This window comes from Pituophis catenifer, unplaced genomic scaffold (genome assembly GCF_029215685.1).
Source record: "Pituophis catenifer annectens isolate HBS135680 unplaced genomic scaffold, rPitCat1.0.hap2 SCAF_2, whole genome shotgun sequence".
In the NCBI taxonomy this organism is placed as follows: Eukaryota; Metazoa; Chordata; class Lepidosauria; order Squamata; family Colubridae; genus Pituophis; species Pituophis catenifer.
Window position 1 is genome coordinate 78,621,628 of NW_027256882.1, and position 19,622 is coordinate 78,641,249.

The following is a 19,622-nucleotide window of genomic DNA, read 5'->3' on the forward strand; positions in this document are numbered from 1 at the left end:
ACAGCAATATTGTTTTTCATTGTGCCATTGATCTTTGCACAAAGCTTGAGATGTTTCTACTGACTCATGTTATTTCTAGACATTTGATTATCCAAATATGTGGCAGGGAATCAAATGTCTTTTTGTAGTCAATCCACGCTAGATTCAGGTTGGTCTTCCTTCCCTTGCAGTTTTCCAAAATCATCTGGTCAGTTAGGAGTCAATCTTATGTTCCTCCACTGTTTGGGAGGTTTCTTTTCTGCTCAAGTGGAAAGAGCTTGCTTTCAATTAAATGCTGTTGGACTGCATTAGCTACCATTCTAGTTAGCAATCTGCAAGTTGTTGGTAAGCAGGTAATTGGCTTATTGTGGTCTGGTGCTGCCCCTTTTGCTGGATCCTTCCTTATCAGGTAGGTTTGCCAGATGTTAGCTGCTTTTCAATTTCACCTCCTTGCAGTATGTTGTTAAACTGCTTGGCATCAAGTGGGTGTAGACTAGGCAGATGTTTCAACCAAAAACCATGCAGTTCATTTTCACCTAGTACTGACCAATTCTTGATATTTCTTGCTGTTTTCTCTACCATTTCTGCTGTTATTACTAATTCTTTCATTTCAACTGTTTTTTTATTGTTATCTACCTCCTTTAACCAAGCTGAGTCCTTGTTGTATTTCTTGGGTTATCCCATATCTATGCCCAGAACTACACTGTTTCTTCCTCATCAAGTACTATCTGAATAACTCCAGTCTCCATTGATGGATTTTATTTATTTATTTATTTATTTATTTATTTATTTATTTATTTATTTATTTATTTTTTATTTCTATACCGCCTTTCTCTCGTAGGACTCAAGGCGGTGTACAGTCAAGAAAAATATAGACACACAAACATCATAAAATTGCTAATTAAAATTATTACTTAGTTTGGTCAATTAAATAAAACCCAGAATTAGATAACATTTAAAAAATCATTCACATGTTCGTATGTTTAGCCCCACCTGTTGGAACATCAGGGTCTTGAGGGCACGGCGGAAAGCATGGAGATCAGGGATATTCCGTATCTCCGGGGGCAGTTCATTCCAAAGGGTTGGAGCCCCCACAGAGAAGGCCCTCCCCCTGGGAGTCGCCAGTCAACATAATTTGACTGACGGTACCCTGAGTAGTCCCTCCCTGTGAGAACGAACTGGTCGGTGGGAGGCTATTGGTGGCAAAAGACGGTCTCGTAGGTACCCAGGTCCTAAGCCATGGAGCGCTTTAAAGGTGATAACTAACACCTTGAATCACACCTGGAAGACCCCCGGGAGCCAGTGCAGCTCGCGTAGGAGAGGTGTTACATGGGCGAAACGAGCTGCGCCGATAATCACCCGCGCGGCTACGTTCTGGACCAGTTGGAGCCTCTGGGTGCTTTTCAAGGGGAGCCCCATGTAGAGAGCATTACAGTAGTCCATACGGGAGGTAACTAGGGCATGAGTGACCGTGCGCAAGGCATCCCGATCCAGAAAGGGACGCAACTGGCGGATCAGGCGAACCTGATAAAAGGCACCCCTGGCCACGGCCGTCAAATGATCTTCTAAAGATAACCGTGAATCCAGCAGGACACCCAAGTTGCGGGCCCTCTCTGTGGGGAGCAAGATCTCATCCCCTATTGTCAGTGATGGTACCAGCTGACTATACCGGGACACCGGAAGCCACAGCCACTCGGTCTTGGAGGGGTTGAGTCTGAGCTTGTTTCTCCCCATCCAGATCCGCACGGCCTCCAGGCAATGGGACATCACAGCAAGGGCATCATTGGGGTGGTCTGGGGTGGAGATGTATAGCTGTGTGTCATCAGCATACTGATGAACACTCACCCCAAAACCATGGATGATCTCGCCTAGCGGTTTTACATAAATGTTGAACAGAAGGGGTGAGAGGACTGACCCTTGCGGCACCCCACAAATAAGATGCCTCGAGGTTGACCTCTGCCCCCCTGCCAACACAAACTGTGAACGGTCAGAGAGGAAGGAGGAGAACAACCGAAGCACGGTGCCCCCTATTCCTAACCCCTCCAGCCGGTGCAGTAAGATACCATGGTCGATGGTATCAAAAGCCGCTGAGAGATCTAATAGGACCAGGATAGAGGAGCAACCTCTGTCCTGAGCCCTCCAGAGATCATCCACCAATGCGACCAATGCCGTTTCCATGCTATATCGTGACCTGAAGCCCGACTGGAACGGATCCAGATAGACAACTTCATCCAGGTATCGGGGTAGTTGTCGCGCCACCACACTCTCAACAACCTTCGCAACAAAGCGAAGATTGGAGACTGGACGATAATTTGATAATATAGCCGGGTCCAGGGAAGGCTTCGTGAGGAGGGGCTTCACAACCGCCTCTTTCAAGGTAGCGGGAAAGACACCCTCACTCAGAGAAGCATTTATAATCCCCTGGAGCCAGCCTCGTGTAACCTCCCGGGAGGCCAGTACCAACCAGGAGGGACATGGGTCCAATAAACATGTGGCAGCGTTAAGCTTGCCCAGAATCCTGTCCACATCCTCAGGAGCCACAGAGTCAAACTCTTCCCAGATAACGCTCTCAAGACCTGCCCCCGTCTCCTCCCCTGGATCTACCCAATCGGAGTCCAGGCCTTCCCGAATCTGAGCGACTTTATCATGCAGGATTGGTAGAAATGTTTATGATTGGACTGAAATGGGAAGTTCTGACTGTAATTTGCAATTCAAGCTTTGTGTCTGCTGATCTTCTTGGCTATAGGTGTTATTTGTTGCTTTATTATTTCTAGTGCTTCCTTGAACTTTGTTTGTACATGATATTTCTTAGAAAATTGCAGAAAATATTAATTAGTGGAAGCTAGAGAACCTGAAATGGGTTTCTTGTCACTTAATAGAGTATTTTACAAAGGCCAGTGAGCACTGTATGTCTCAGAACAACTGTCTACATAATTATTTTAAACTGTACAATCTATTTACCAGTCATTTACATATGAAGACGTGCTACCCACCATTCTGAGAAGAAACATAGTTGAGAATTGTATCCACAATAAACATATTAATGTTTGGGAACCCAAAGTCCATTACAGAAGGCATAATAAAATTGTTTTACACATTATTTACTGAATGAGCACATTTATTCTCATTCTTTTTAAAGGTAAGGCCAAGAAAGTATTGGCCTTTTATATGGGATTTTCATTTCTAGTTTTTATTCCAGTAACACTATCCTGATAGTTGGAATTTAATCATGGATAGGTGAATACTGTCACACACAAAAGTTCCAGTTTAGATGTAATTCTTAGCAAATCAGACTCATAATGTGAAAGCCCAATTTCAAAGAGGTTCCAGTCTCAGTTTTTCTTTATTCAGGGAGTATGTAGAAAACTGCTGCCTATTATAATATTTACCTTGAACTCACACATTTTAAAATATTATTTAAAGCTTATCAAAATGGGATCGTTTGTATGCAACCATAAAAATATATCTGATTTTATGCAGGATTACTGATGGAAAGGCAATCAGTAAACAACATTCTATTTTTGAAGGGCCCTCTTTCATCCTTGCTCCTCCCATTTCATTCGTTCTCCATACAGCAGTTCCATAATCCAATGTTTGATACAGCAATTACAGAGCAGAACTCAATAAAGGGTATTGCATATCAGTAGACTTGGTTCTGTTTGAAGGAGGGCTTTCCAAGTGTGTGTGTGGATGAGGAGAGAGAGAAAGAATGTTTACATATGTGTGCAGATTGCTTTTACTCTGTGGTTTTTTTAAAAAGTCTCCAGATTCCATCCCTTAAATGTTTCCATTAGATACCAAGGACATGTGACTTCCTCAGCAGCTCCTGCCCTGTTGAACACCCTTCCCTTTGGGAACCAGTAGACCCCTACACACTTCTAGCCTTGCAGAAAGATGTAAAGGGATGGGTTTCCCCTGGGTGCCATGATTGGAGCTCAAGGTATGCATAGAGTGATGGATTGGAGATGGTAGGCCAGGTACCTGATATACTTGTTTTTTTATTGTTTGTGGTTTTATTATTGTTGTGAGCTACCCAGAGTTGTATTTTAAAGGTGGTCATATAGGGATAAAGCACAATAAAATAAGCTTTGTTTCATTATCCACAGTTGTTAGGCGGGAATGGAACCTCTGCAAATAACAGGGGCCACATCTACACATAGCCCGCCATGTATGAAGACAGCATACCTATAAATCACACACAGATCCTGTAAAACTATTTGGAAGTAGCATTCCCTCCTTTTCTCAATATATCAGTTGTGGGTAGTGTGAACATGTTCATATCTCACAAAATAGTATATGGTATTTGGTTATATACAGCCAAATGCTGAACATCTTGTGAGAATTGCCCAATATTTTATTTCAGAGGGGCATTTGCAAAGTGGCCACTCTTTTATATTTTCTGGATATAATTGTGTCTTCTCCTTCAGAAAAACAAACTAAGATTTCTTTAAATTCATTTCTTTCAAAGATTTCTTTCAATGGAGAGCAGCAGCAACTCCATAAATTTTATGGAGTGTCTGGAGAAGCCAATCCGATTAAATATCAACTTAACTCTTGTTCCAGAGGAAATGCTCCAAAAACAATTTGGCAGTATTTCCTTAGGAGTTGCAGAGCAGGCAATGGCTTACTGGCAAAAACTTCTGCCTTGTTCTGTTTTCTGAAACTTCCCCCTTCACCTAGGTGTTAAGGCCTCCTTGTCCTTCCTGCTAACCCCTATCTTCTACCATCAACCAGCTCAAGAAGGAGAGGGAGAGGCACTGGTGAGATGCTCTAAAAAAGCAGCCTATGACTGACAGGAAGATGCAGAGCTGGTGGCCTTCTGACATACTGAGGCTGAAGGATTATATAAATGAACTAGTATCTGTATCATAAGTCAGAAAACATACCATTAGAAACAAGAGGACATATGCAAGGTCATTATCTAGCATCAAGGAAGTACAAGAGTTCTTTCTGACCAAGGAAATTTTATTCAAATGAGAACAAAAATAAGCTTGCTCAAATAAACTATGCAAGCCGGCAATAAAGGATGTAAACAAGGATTTTCACGAGCATAGAGCTAGTAAAGTTACAACGAATTGTTAAACAGCTAGAGTATAAGGAAGTAAAGTAAACACTGGAAGGAAGAACTGAACACTAGACATTTGCTGACAACTGAAAATAAAAAGATCAGTGGGACTAGATAGATTAGTTTTAAAAAAAAAGGAGGGGAAATTTGCTGTTCTTCTAACACAGAGTTTCACAATCTTAAGATGTATAAATTTTTATTATCACAATTCTCCAACAAGCATGCTGACTGGGGAATTCTGGGAGTTGAATCCACATATCTATTGTCACGGTTGAGAAACCTTAGCAAAAGGATGTGGCTGGTCCTTGAATTAGTCTTTCTACCAGGGAACTAAAAATGTCCAGTCTAATGCCAAAAAGGGATTGAACTGTAGCCCAACATAGATGCTTAGCTCCATTGGATAATGTAGGTGATTACCAAGAAGGCAAGTTGTGTTGACCTTCACATACTTGTAAGGGATTCAAATATTTTATTAGATTTTTTCCACATAATGTTTACTTATCCCATCTAAACCATTTCCTGTGTTTCGGCTTTGGTTTGAAATACATTAAGTACCAAACACATTTTTTAAAAAACACATACACGCACAATATAGTCCATTAGAATGGTAGACCTTTTGCCCAAAGAAGAAAAGAACAACTGGATGGAACTTACTGATTGGTCTGTTGTCTTTCCTGTCAAGATTGCCCTCGCCTTGGCTTTAGTCAGGGGGAAAGACTTTATGTAGGAATCATAGAGCAGCTTGGCCAGGGCTCGCAGATCAGCAGACTCAGGGTTCAGCTGGTCGATGTCACTTGAAATCTCTGCCAAGAGTTTCTCCTTCTCAGCTTGTGGCATTCGCCCAAACCTAATAGCTGAAAGGAAAACGGCAACAGTAATAAACTGCACCTAACTGATCTCCATTCTGTTGTAGTTGCATTTTCCCTCCACCACCTTTTACAACTTTACAGGATGGATTTCTTTTATGAAAAAAAAAGGGAAAAATTATCAGCTCATAAAATGTACCAAAAATGAAGAGGGAATGAGGACATCCTAGTTTAGTGGCACTAAACTTTGACTCTGATAGTATCTTTGGTTGGCTTACTTAGGACATTTGGCTAATTCAAAAGAAGTTGATGGCGTTTTGATGGAAACCAGGCCACTGATGTCCAGCTCATAGTAGCATGGCCAATGTAATACAAATATAATGAATGAATGAATGTACTGTTACATAAGAAGCATCATTTTCTGACATTCCAATATAGCTCTGTGCTGTAAGACAGAACTTATATTTTCCAATACATCCAGCTATAAAGCAGAGTTAAAATATTTCAGATTTCTTCACCCATTATCCATTACCCATTACCATTATTAGAAAAAAAGAAAAGAAAGCCAGCATATTCATAGAGAGCAGAAGTGTGTAGAGTGAATTTAATTAATTTCCTTTTCCCTCTCTACTATTTCTTTCAATGGCAATCATGAAAAAATGCTTATGTTTGCTTTGAATTCTAACTGCAATATAATGTTTCTTCTCGGTGGAAAAGCACTGCATGTGTTTACTCAGCTCTGTGTCACCATCACTAGTGACCAATCGTTGTTAAATCACCTCCTTTCTTCTCTTTGAGAAAAATGGCTTCCCACACATCTAAGTACAATCTATGTTGTATAAAGACTCTTCATTTGAATAAAGATAGTAGCTACCTAGACTGATCTTCTTCTACTGGGGGAATAGCTTTAGACATGTTCAGAATGTTGGTTAGTGTGGGCTAAAAATCCTAAAATGTATCTATTTAACTATAAGGCTATTTTTCTTTTCTATGCTGAATGCATAAATAATTTAAAGGGACAAAAAGTTCACTCTGGTAGAATTTCACTGATGTCAAAGGAACTTTTCTAAGTAAACATATTGACATGTAAATTATCTTAATTATCTGTATGTGTGTTTGTCTTCATATGACTGTTTTGTCTATCTCTGTGTGATATGCTGAAATCAGTTTTTCTGTATAGAACTGAAAGTATTCTATCATAGAAAAGATAAAATTCTTCAGTTTCAGCAGAATATTTTACTTCATTCCTTTATTAGCTGATTATTAAAAGCATGAAAGAAAGTTTGAAATTGCCAAAGTACCAAATAAGTGTTCTAAATTGTATGTTTTAGGAATTCGTGATTTTATGTGGTATAGTGATTATAGTACTGGTCCAGAAATCAGCAGATGATGAGTTCTATGACTTCCTTGGGCGTGAAAACCGGCTAGGTGATTTTGGGCCAGTCTCTCTCAACTCAACCCAATTCCTTGTGGCAAACATAAGGAGACAGGAGAATAACGTATGCTTGCTGCCTTAATAAAACAGCAGGACAAAACTACAGATATAATAATAATTAAAAAAAGATATAAGAAGGCAGGTTAAAAATCTAACAGGTTCTTCAAAGAAGGCATGAATCAAAGCTTCCATGGTGATCCTTTGTGTAGAAAATTCACATAGATAAATGGTTCTTTACTTAGGATTGTTCATTTAATGATGATCCAAAGTTACATCAGCTTTGGAAAAATCAACTTAAGACCTGAGTTTACGACTATTATACTACTCCCACCCACCAGCCACCCACCCCGTGGTGATGTGACTGCAATTTTGGCACTTGACACTTGCATTTACAGCTGGTTATAGTGTACTGCCATCACACGCTTGTGATTTGTGGTCTTTTTTTTTCCTGATATCAGGCAAAAAAAAAAAAAAAAAGAAAAGGCCATTGGGGAAGCTGAATTTGCTTAACAACCGCATGATTTTCCACTGTGATTTGCCTAATGCCCATCATAAAAATTGTAAAATTGTGTCTGACTCAACTTACAACCAAATGACTTATCACAGAAATTTCAGTCCCAATTGTGATCATAAGGTGAGAACTACCAGTACATTTTGTAATGAAAATAATTCTACAATATCCATGTATTTAGAAACTGGAGCAAAGGGTCCAAATTGCTCATGTTTAAAAATGCATATAGTAGAGTGGAGACAAATCCGACTGAAAGATGTTGGTAGCAATATATGAATTAGAATGAAATGGATTATTCTTTGCAAGATCAAAGAGTCTCTGTTTCCTATGGAGGGAGAAAATGTTATTTATAATCCTCATTTGTACAGCATGTCTCCGTGAATGCCAAGCTTTATAGCCCTTAACATGCTACATGGCCATATTTACCTACAATAAAATCAAGCAAAGCACACAGTACCTTTAACAATCTGAGAATTTCTAGATTAGTGCTATAAACCATAAATTTTGGAGGTCGACAAAAGCTGTACCTCCAAAACATGTGATTTTCTTCTGCATTTGTAGATAGGAAGTATATACGTTGGAAAAGGAATTGCCTAAAGTAACTGACGGAACTGATGCAACAATTCAAACTCTAGATTTTTTACTTTCAACATGTAACATAAGGTTGTTGTGTAGGACCAGTTTAAGGAGTTTGGTGATCCAATGCAATACTAGATTTGGAATTCACTCACAGCCCTAGATTAAAATTACAGATGGATTCTTGCTAAATGAGATAAAAATTGTGCATTCAAAATAGAATATCCCCAGTGCCTGAACTAAATATATATCTGAAAGAAATGTACTGGATGTAAAAAATCATCAATGATTAAAATCCGGTTTAGCAGAATGGCTTTATTGGCCAATATGACCTTTGGCGAATAAAAAGCTTCATTCACTAATGGGTAGATCATCTTCCTCAAACATCCTGTCAACCCTTTCTATTCAGTGGCTAAGTAGGCCTATGGGTATCATTCCCCTCTTCCAAAATTCCAACCATCTGAGGAGAACACAAGAGTCGAACAATAGAGGAAAGTCTTGAAATAGTTGAATTATGGGTTATTTGCTTTTGCACCCTTGCTCACCCATACTATAGTCTATTTCAACCTGCCATTTTGCCCTACTTTGCAAAGGTCCAAAACAGGTACAATCCCTTAAGCAAATGCTGTTGTATGGATGATCTGTACACATCTGCCTACCTGCATAAATAACAGCAGATTGGACCTGATGTCATTGAAAATAGCAATAACAATAACCCTTAGACTTATAGACCACTTCATAGTGTTTTACAGTCCTTTCTAAGTGGTTTACAACTTTACATGGTCTATATTTTCTCTAAAATGAATGTAAAAAAATATTTATTTTTCTCAGTAAACAGTAGTCTCAGTTTTATGCAATTTCAGAAGGGCCTTGAATTGTTTTACTGGGAGGTAGTCTGATTTTTAAGCTCTGATATTTATCTTTTGCTAAATAAATCTGTTTGTGAGAACTATTTCTCACATTGATAAAAGCGCTGAGAGTTATCAACGCAGGAAATGCCTACTGTCCCATCTTCACAAGATAGACTTATTTCTTTTCTACATCAACAAAACAGGAGGAAACAGCCAAGACTCTTGCTGCTGAATTGCTAATGTATACTATAGGCATCTTATCCAAAGTAGGGCACTTGCTTGAATTCTTGTGTTATAACTTTTTAACAAATTCTAATTTATAACTACTATTAATTATTGCTCTTGGATTCTTGTTCCTTGAATTAACTCTTTCCTGTCAAGGGTGCAAAGAGGAAAGTTTGACAGTGTTTTTTATTAGTCTTTTTCAATTTGACTCAAACTGCCTTTAGCTATCTTGGTTAGAAATTAATTGGAAATCAATCCAATATTTCTGGGGAAAACAAGGCTACTGAAGGCTACACTAACTTAATTCATAGAATTACTGAGGATGGATTAGTCATGGTATGGAATCTGATACCTCAAGAAGCTCAGGTCACTAGATTCAGTTGTATATGAGAGCCCCGTGTCCTTCTATTCTGTCTTGTGAAATCCCATACATTTCACTGTTCTTCCATAATAGATAATATATACTGTTCAGAATGAGCTTAACTAGGAAAGTGTGTGCGTCCATATGAGGTTCTATAAAAATATTTTCACAGCAATATTTTTGCCTTTAAAATAACATCAGATTTTAGAAAATACTTCTCATAACAATTTATTTGTTGGTAATAAAAAACAAGTTAAGAGTTTCTTCTGGCGTCAGGAAACTACATTTTATACTGAGAAAATAAAAACCACAGAGAAGATATTTTCCCAGTAATGTTTGCAATTCTTTAGTTTTTTTAATTACATAAGGCTCTGTTATGACATTCTATTCCTGTTTTCGTTTGGCTTTGCCAGGAGAGAGAAAATAATCTTCACTAGAATTCATTCTCTCAAGAATTATAACATTAAATATTTTCTCATAAATTTATAGCATGAACTTAAATGGTCTTTAAATTGTCCCATATCATACATTCATCTCCTAAATCTATCAAGCTCATTCTACAAGCTGTGTTAGGGCCAAACGATATGTTGTACTCAAATATATTCTTTTAAAAGTCAATGGGGACTCACTCCTTTAAGGAAATAGAAGAATAAATGTGCAGCCTAGAAAAACCAGGCAAGATTTTATAACTGAGGAAGATTGACCACTGTATATGTCAAAAACATGAACAAGAAGGAAGTAGAAATAGGGTTTTTTACTGACTTTTTTGCTCATTAAAATTGCAAGTATACAAGTTGACTTTGGGGAACATAAAATGTAATCTGGGGAAAAAAAGGAACCGTACCTCTTCAGTCTTTTGTGGCAATTTACAACCATACTATTCCCCCCCCTGTTTTTTTCTGTTCTGTTTTGTTGGCATCCCCTTCTCTCCATACTGACTGGAATCATTTAATGAGCATACTAATATCACAATGTTTTGGAGTAAATTAGATCTGGCTTTATCGGACTGCCAATGACGATACATGAAACAACGTTAACTTCCCTTAGCAGAAATACTTCTCTACATTGTCAAGGCTTCCAGCAGAAGAGGTTTGCTACAGACCCTGTCTGCTATGCAATTCTGGCAGGCAGGGTCAAGGAGAAGAGCCTTTTCCTCTGTGGCCCTGACCTGTGGAACATTCTACCACTGTAGGCGAGAACTGCTTCGGTTATTTTGGCCTCCCGGAAGAGTATTAAAACTTGATTTAGCCAGTTGGCTTGGAACCACAGGGGGGGGAATGATTGATGGGATAAGAAGACCTCATTTCCATCCTATCTGTCTCCTTGGTTCTAGTTTTCTGCAAAGTTTTACAACTTTTAATTCCTTTTCTATGCATAGTTTTACAAGTTTTAATTCCTTTTCTATTTCTATTATCCACCCAGAATCACCCTATCAGAAAGATGGGAGGCATATAAATTTAATAAATAAATAAGCAGCAGCAAATAAACTACTTCATGAAAAGTACTGTAATAACAAGGTCAAATCCAGGTAGTTCAAATCTGGATTACATAATTTTAAGACTACTTGCTAAATAATGTTATAGCAAGTACCTTACTTCCAGTTTAGAGCCACTGCAATCACATTGCAAAGCAGAATTCTCCTCTCCTGAAAAATCCGGAGATACCAGAGGGCTTTTCTGATGCCACCAATTAATATAAAGCCATCAGATGTTCTTTCTTTCCTCAGACTGGATGAAATGGCATTAGCCTGTAACTTTCTTCCTCTGAGAATGGCACCAACTGTAAGCTCATGAAACTGTAGGACTTAAGTGAGGGGTGGAAAGCTCAGCTAAGTAGATGCTAACCCAACTCCAATTGAAGCAGAAATGTTGTGAAGATTATTTAGCTGCATTTCCTCTGGAATGGTTTCCCAATGGCAAGAATTCTAGTCTTGACTTGTCTTCCAACCATGGATTTCATCATTCTCTCCTGCAATGCAGGTGCCCTCTCCCCTGCACAATAATAGCAATTTGTACTGTTTTCTGCACTCTTTCAGTGCAGAAAACCAGATAGAGACATTGGCCAACTATCTAGGTTATTCATGAAGTGGCATAAAAATGCAGAAAAGGCTATGAAAGATGGGGCTGATGGTTGTGTCATTCATCTTTATCTCTCAACTCCTTGGAAGAAAAAAATCTTATTCAGACAAAAGCTAAGCACTTCATTAATAATTATGCATATGAACAATAAAGGGCAAAATCTTTTCATCTCACCATAGTTAAAATGGATTAATATTGCCCCAGCCTTAACACAGACGTGAAATAAGTTTCAAGAAGAAAGGGAGGGAGGGAGGGAGGGAGGGAGGGAAAAAGTGAAGGAAGGAAGGAAGGGAAGGGAAGAAAAAGAAAGAAAAAGAAAAAGAAAAAGAAAGAAAAAGAAAGAAAGAAAGACAGAAAGACAGACAGACAGACAGACAAACATCTGATTTTGGAAGTGTTAATGTTATTGCACTGAATGATGTACTTAGTATATGATGCAAAACAAGAGATGGGTCAGAAACAATAAGGCCTTTCAGACTCACAAGCAGAAAAACCTATGATTATATAATCTCAATGAATAAAATGAAATCTAAATAACCAAATGAGACAAGGCTAATAACATAATAAGATGTAGCAATGGAAGAGGAAGTAATAGGGACAGGAAAATAGAATAAGCAGTCCAAAGCTTTTCAAGCCAAATATTTACTGAATAATCTACATAAGCCAAATATTCCATGTTTGAAAAAAACCTACATAAAACCTATGCCTCAAGAGGATATTTATATTTTATTGTGAACCTTCCTATTTTCCAAGAAATATAGGAAGAATTAAGTGCTATGGGCTGACCTAGAATATAAGCTCCCAACAGTCAACAAATACATTACAGTATTCAACAATACTGTCATGGAGTTTTATTTTGTATCCAGATGGATGTAAAATAACTTCATATGATATCAATCACTTCATGTGTTACCGATAATATCATACTCTACATATTACATTGACACTTGAACAGTGTTTCTCAATCTTGGCAACTTTAAGATGTGTGGACTCCCAGAATTCCCCAGCCGGCCATTGGAGTTGAAGTCCACATATCTTAAAGTTACCAAGGTTGAGAAACACCGCACTAGATGTATATGATTTCTTTCTCAAGTATGGCTAGGATACCAAAAGGCATAGTGTGGTAAAGGAGAGCAGAAAATAATTTAGGAAAAACTAACAGTGATAGTTAATGGGAATACAAAGATAGATAATGATTGTGTGCAACAGACACAGCAACCAAAACACCAGCTAATATCTTGCTGATAATTGTAGATCTCTTCCAGCTGTTCTGCAGGGTGAACATGCTTCTTCATTCCAGCAAGATCATTTTGCTTGAGCTATCATTTAAACCAGCACTCCAAGGATATGCTCCTTTGTCAGGACTGGAAGAGCCGTTGCTCACATTCAGTAGCCCTAGTCCTGAGGTCTTAAGCATGACTAGGAAGGATTACCGTGGTTTGTAGCCCCTGACATTATTAAACATCTTTCTATGGGAATTGCATCTAAGTGCCAAACTCAAATGATCATACACCTAGATCTTGCAATGCGTTCTCAGGTTTTTTTTTTTAACCTGGTTGAATTTGACAAGATAAGGTATGCAGGCACATGGTTCCATGGATCATCCAGATTATATTTAAAATATATATTTTTAATTACTCTTTTAGCATTTCACAACATGGCTATGTTCCTATGAGATATAATGGAAGCGAGATTATTAAAACATTTGAAATTGCACACGTTTTCAGGCAACTGTTAAAGAGTACTTATGTGTGCAAGTTGCATAGGATGTCACATTCTATATAAAGAGCTGCTGAACCCTGTATATTCAAAATGCACAGAGCCACATGACTGTTGTTTCATAGACAACAGATACAATCCATTCTCTTGACACATCATTTCCAATCAGCTAACCAGAAATTAAGATGCTTACCATTATGCGACATTCCAACTGCAAGGCACTTTTGGAATCGGCAATATTGACATTTATTTCTACTTTTTTTATGAATGCGGCAGTTGAGATCACATCGATCATAGATTAATTTTAAACGGATTGTTCTGCGAAAGAAACCCTTCAAAAAAATAAATAAATAAAGGGATACAAAAAATATTATCCTTAAGGAATTTCCCACCATATCAGATTTAAGTTGAAAGACAACAACGTATTTTTGGCTAGAAATATTTTAATTTTATTGTGGATTTTATCACACACTCTACTATTTTTTGAAATCTGATTTCTCAGTATTCATTCAGAACAAAGCAATATGGTGTGTGTGTTTTAAATATTGCATTAACATGAAAGGAACTCTTTTTAATTCCAGTGGAATTTACTTTATGGTAAGTTCATTGTAGCTTAGTTAAGATATCTGCAAGAATTAAGTATACTAAATAGAGAATGTGTGCACATGTATGGAATAATTTTCTACCTTCTTATTTATAATTTTGCAAAACATTTTAAATACTCACTTAATAAATTATATTAAATTATAGTTTCTGGGAAAGTGATGTGATTGTTTAAAAGAGAAGGTTTTTTAATTAATTGCTTGATGTGACAAAATATTAAGATTGAACATGCTTTGGGGAGGTCTACATGACATATCACCAAGAGTTGTATTTATTTCACAAGTTTGGATGGAGTGCATGAGAAACATTTTCTTACTTTGGCTTACTTCCTGTTTGAAATATATTTGTCTTGTTAGAATATTCCACTTCAGCTTTTATCTGCCCCTTAGTATACCCTGAGAGAGTAAGCACTTTAACAAATTTAGCTTTTGTCTAACAATACTAAAAATGTGATTTAATAACAGAAAGTTAGCTTGCTAACAATTCTAAAAATGTGATTTAAATCACATTCTTAGAATTGTTACAAAAAACCTAAATGTGCTTGCTCTCTCAGGGTATACTAAGGGGCAGATAAAAGCTGAAGTGCAATATTCCAGCAAGACAAATACTAAACAAAACATACTTTAGAAAAGTAAGTTCCTTATTGTCATTTGCCTGTTAGTTAACTAAAACAGACAAGGAACTTTTTAGTTAAAACTAACTCAGATGATGTTTTAGATTCTATTAATACAAAATAATGAGGAGCAGCAGCATGTTCTAACATATTTTAGAAAAGAAATAAACTAGAAGTATATGGCCCTCCTGAATTTGGTGAATTAGAAATTCTTATCTTTGACTATTGATATTACAGTAAGGGCTGATAGCATTTTAAAGAGATAAAGAAACATTTTTTTTAATGAATCATGCATTACTACAATTACCTACCTTGCAACCTTCACATGCATGCACTCCATAATGAAACCCAGAAGCTTTGTCCCCACACACCCTGCATTCAATAGCCATGAGAGAACAAGAGGCTTCTTCATGTGGTTTACTATACATCTGAAGTTTTTCTGAGAAATACGGTGGAGATGGAGGTTCTACTTTAATTGCATCTGAATAAGAGGAAGATTTCAAAAGAAGAATTAACTAAATCCCTGATTATTACCAATTACCTCTAATTAGTATTGCCAATCTGAATGCATTCAAGTTTCAGATATTTTAAAAACTATACAAGAGTTAGATATACATAGTTAGTAAAGTCAGCAAATGGGAGTCTGAAATATCTAACCTTGCCTTTCCAGTGGAAAAAGCCAAAGTAAAACACTGGTGGCCACCAATTACTGTATATTATGTTTCTAAAGCAGAATTTGAAATCCAATTCAAAACATAGTTTCAACTATAGTTAACACAATATTTTCATTTTTTAAAACTATAATTTCTGTGAAGCAAATACTGAAAAGGCCAGTGATAAACATATTGGTGTCAATTATGTATGTCTCAGTTCATAAAATCAAGCTTGGTTTTGGCTGATTTGTAATACTCAATATGCTGCCTTTGGAACCTGGGCTTTCAAAAGGAGCATGCCATTAAGCTGTTGATTTTCCAAGCCATTATGCCTCTAAATTCTGGTCATATTTAAGATTAAGCGGCATCTAATACTTTGGAATGGGAAGATTGATAGCATGCACCATTAAATTATTCTTCTCTAAAAGTTGTGCTCAGAGTGAAAAAAAAATTCTATAATTCTACAACCATGAAATAGAAAACAGGCTTTAGCTCTCCCAATCCGGGGTGAAGTACCACCAGTACGCTGATGACACCCAGCTGTACATCTCCACCCCAGACCACCCCAACGATGCCCTTGAAGTGATGTCTGGAGGCCGTGCGGATCTGGATGGGGAGGAACAGGCTCAGGCTCAACCCATCCAAGACCGAGTGGCTGTGGTTTCTGACATCCCGATATAGTCAGTTGACGTCATCGCTGACTATTGGGGGCGAATCGCTGGCCCCCACAGAGAGGGCTTGCAACTTGGGTGTCCTCCTGGATTCACGGCTGTCTTTAGAAGAGCACTTGACGACTGTGATCGGGAGGATTTTTCATCAGGTTCGCCTGATTCACCAGTTGCGTCCCATTCTGGATCGGGACTCCCTACACACAGTCACTCATGCCCTCATCACTTCCCGCCTGGACTACTGTAACACTCTCTACATGGGGCTCCCCTTGAGGAGCACCCGGAGGCTCCAACTGGTGCAGAGTGCGGCTGCGCAGGTGGTTATGGGAGCAACATGGCGCTCCCGTGTGACACCTCTCCTGCACGAGCTGCACTGGCTCCCGGTGGGCTTCCAGGTGGGCTTCAAGGTTTTGGTTACCACCTTTAGAGCGCTCCTTGGCTTAGGACCTGGTTATTTACGGGACCGCCTACTACCACAAACAGCCTCCCACCGGCCGGTACGGTCTCATAGAGAGGGACTCCTCTGGGTGCCGTCAGCCAAACAATGTCGACTGGCAGTCCCCAGGGGGAGAGCCTTCTCTGTGGGGGCACCCACTATCTGGAACGAGCTCCCCCCAGAGATACGGAGGATCCCGGATCTGCGCACTTTCCGCCGTGCTCTTAAGACCCTCCTATTCCAGCAAGCCGGCCTGGCCTAATTTTCTCCCCTGTTTTAAAATTCTTTTAAATTGAAATTTTAATCTGTTTTAAATTATTGGGATTTTTAATTGTCTCGGGCTAAATTATTTAATCTGGTTTTAATTATGTTTCTAACTTTTGTATCTATGTATTTTATTTTGTGCCTGTTCACCACCCTGAGTCCTTTGGGAGTAGGGCGGTATATAAATTTAATAAAAACAAAAACAAAACAAAACAATCCTGCTTCATATATTACATCGATGGGTTACACCATCTTTGCTTTAGTGCACATTAATTCAAAGAATAAAAAGTATTGGTTGTATTATTTATATTTTTATTGCATGACTCATTTTGAAACTCAGTAAACCGTAAAAATTAAAGAATTATAAATCTAATGCTGCTTCTTAGTGTATCTTACAACAGGCAGGACTACATTAGTTTCTTGTAAATTCTATACAGTCAGATCTATAATCCCAGATTTTTTATATTTCATCTTCTCTCTGAATTGAATTGAAACCACTTCAGACATTTAGAGAGGGCCTGCGGATGATAGCACTATCTCAATTTGAAATATGTGGGTGACAGGCTTTGTGGCAGCTCTCACTGTTTGGAACATTCGCCCCATTAGAGATAAACACAGCAATTACCTTGCTAGCCTTTCCCCAAACAACTAAATGGGGTGAAGTTTCAGGAGGCTACAACCTCCTAAATTGATTAGTTCCTCAAGTTGATTAAAGGATGGTGGCTACTATAGGTATAGATTAAAGATTTGTACCCTTGATTCTCTTTGATTTTTGTATTTGCGTCCTATCCACAGTATTCTGATTGGGGTGGGATATGAATATTGTGATCTTAGCTAAGATTACCAATTTATGAACTAGTATTTATTTATTTGTTTGTTAAATATATTTCCTGCCCATCTCGCTAAGGGGCTACTCTGGGCGGCTTACAACAGTAGAAATAGAGCAATGAAGAGTAAAAATAACAGTATCAAAGTAATGAAATGATACAGATAAACAATGGAATAAACAATGAAAGTAGAGTAATATGAGATTGAAAATTAGTGGGGGGGGAACTCAAGGAGCACAGAAGAGAGATGGGTTTATCTTTGATATAGTTTAAAAAGGTAAAGGTTCCCCTTGCACATATGTGCTAGTCGTTCCCGACTCTAGGGGGCGGTGCTCATCTCCATTTCAAAGCCGAAGAGCCAGCGCTGTCCGAAGATGTCTCTCTGGTCATGTGGCCAGCATGACTAAACGCCAAAGGTGCATGGAACGCTGTTACCTTCCCATCAAAGGTGGTCCCTATTTTTTCTACTTGCATTTTTTACGTCCTTTCGAACTGCTAATTGATATAGTTTACAGCCCATTTAAATGTACATAATTTTGGAATCATAAAAATTCATTTCCCAAACATACATATATATATATATAATTTTTTATTTTTAAATATACATAAGTATTGAATATATGAACACTGTGGCACCTGGGTATTGTTAGTTTTGAATTTAACTTTTAAATTGATAAGTGTACACAGAATGATAGTTCTAGTCTTTTTTGTTGCAAAGGCCAAGCAACAGGTTTTTTTTTAATTTAAGGAAATAACTATAATCTTAAAATATGATTGATTGTACTAAAGGGTCTTTTTTGTAGGTCCTAATAGCCTAAAAAATTATTTTGTTGATACAACATAGCAACAAAACAGGAATTTATAGCATATAAATTATCAACCTATCACTAAACTATCACTAAATCAGTGGCCTTTTACTATGGAAGAATGTATGTTTATCTGTATTCCGGATTGTATAAAGCAAGATTTTTCAAATTGCGTTCAGTTGATGGAGTTTTGTGAGAGACTTAAGGAAGTTACTTGAGCTTTGCCTCCTGATCAGTCTTGGGAATTTTTTTTTTAACTATCAGGTTTCACAACCTGAAAACCCCTGATTTAAAGCTGTTCGCTAGTTAATTTATAAACTATTTTATTTATTTATTTTTATTTATTTTTATTTTTATATGCCGCCCTTCTCCGGAGACTCAGGGCGGCTTACAAGGCGTTAAGCAATAGCCTTCATACTTTTGTATATTTTATACAAAGTCAGCTTATTGCCCCCACAAACCGGGTCCTCATTTTACCCACCTTAGAACGGATGGAAGGCTGAGTCGACCTTGAGCCTGGTGAGAATTGAACTCGCAGTAATTGCAGGCAGCTGGATGTTAAATGCTGCCTTAGTAGGAGGCATTAGCCTCCTACGCCACTCAGGCTCCTATGGTGTTTGATACCAACTAAAGCTGAACACTCCTCTAATAACTACAATGATCAAGCCATAAAAAGTTTACATACTTTGACAATCTTGAAATTTCACATCATATTTATAGTCTAGGGCTATCTGGTCAGTTCTTGCAAGAGGGAGGTCCTCATAATGTGGAGAAGAAAGGCTGGAAAAATCAACGGTGCTGAAGGGCTTTATGTCAAAAGCATGGGAGTGTTCATCCATTGCAGAAAGATCAACTGGGCTAATACCAAAGTTCATGGGCCAAAACGGCATTTCGGTATCAACCATTGTAAAGCCTGAAATTAAAAAGAAAAAGAGAAAAAAGTGAGACTCAATATTTATAAAATAAAAATTTACATCACTACAATTACATTCACATTCCAGAAAAATAATGAACAAAGCCAGAAATACTCAGAAGTGCTGGTCTGACACAGTTCTGTAAATATTTTCAAAAGCAAGACATACCAACAATCTATGAATGGTTGCAAATCTTCTGGTTTTTAGTGATGTTATTTTTTTATTAATATCA

The 19,622-nt window shown here is 37.9% G+C and overlaps 1 protein-coding gene across 1 annotated transcript in view; it reads right to left on the bottom strand.

The window, feature by feature from the left end:
• PPARG (peroxisome proliferator activated receptor gamma) overlaps window positions 1–19,381 on the bottom strand; it is a 31,575-nt gene extending 12,194 nt beyond the window's left edge. Inside the window, exons 1-4 of the mRNA XM_070933665.1 lie at window positions 19,162–19,381; window positions 15,134–15,303; window positions 13,800–13,938; window positions 5,699–5,898 (exon numbers count right to left, since the gene is read on the bottom strand). Of these exons, the coding sequence (XP_070789766.1) occupies window positions 5,699–5,898; window positions 13,800–13,938; window positions 15,134–15,303; window positions 19,162–19,381 (729 nt within the window). The remainder of the gene's footprint in view (window positions 1–5,698; window positions 5,899–13,799; window positions 13,939–15,133; window positions 15,304–19,161) is intronic.
• Between the last annotated feature and the right edge of the window lie 241 nt (window positions 19,382–19,622).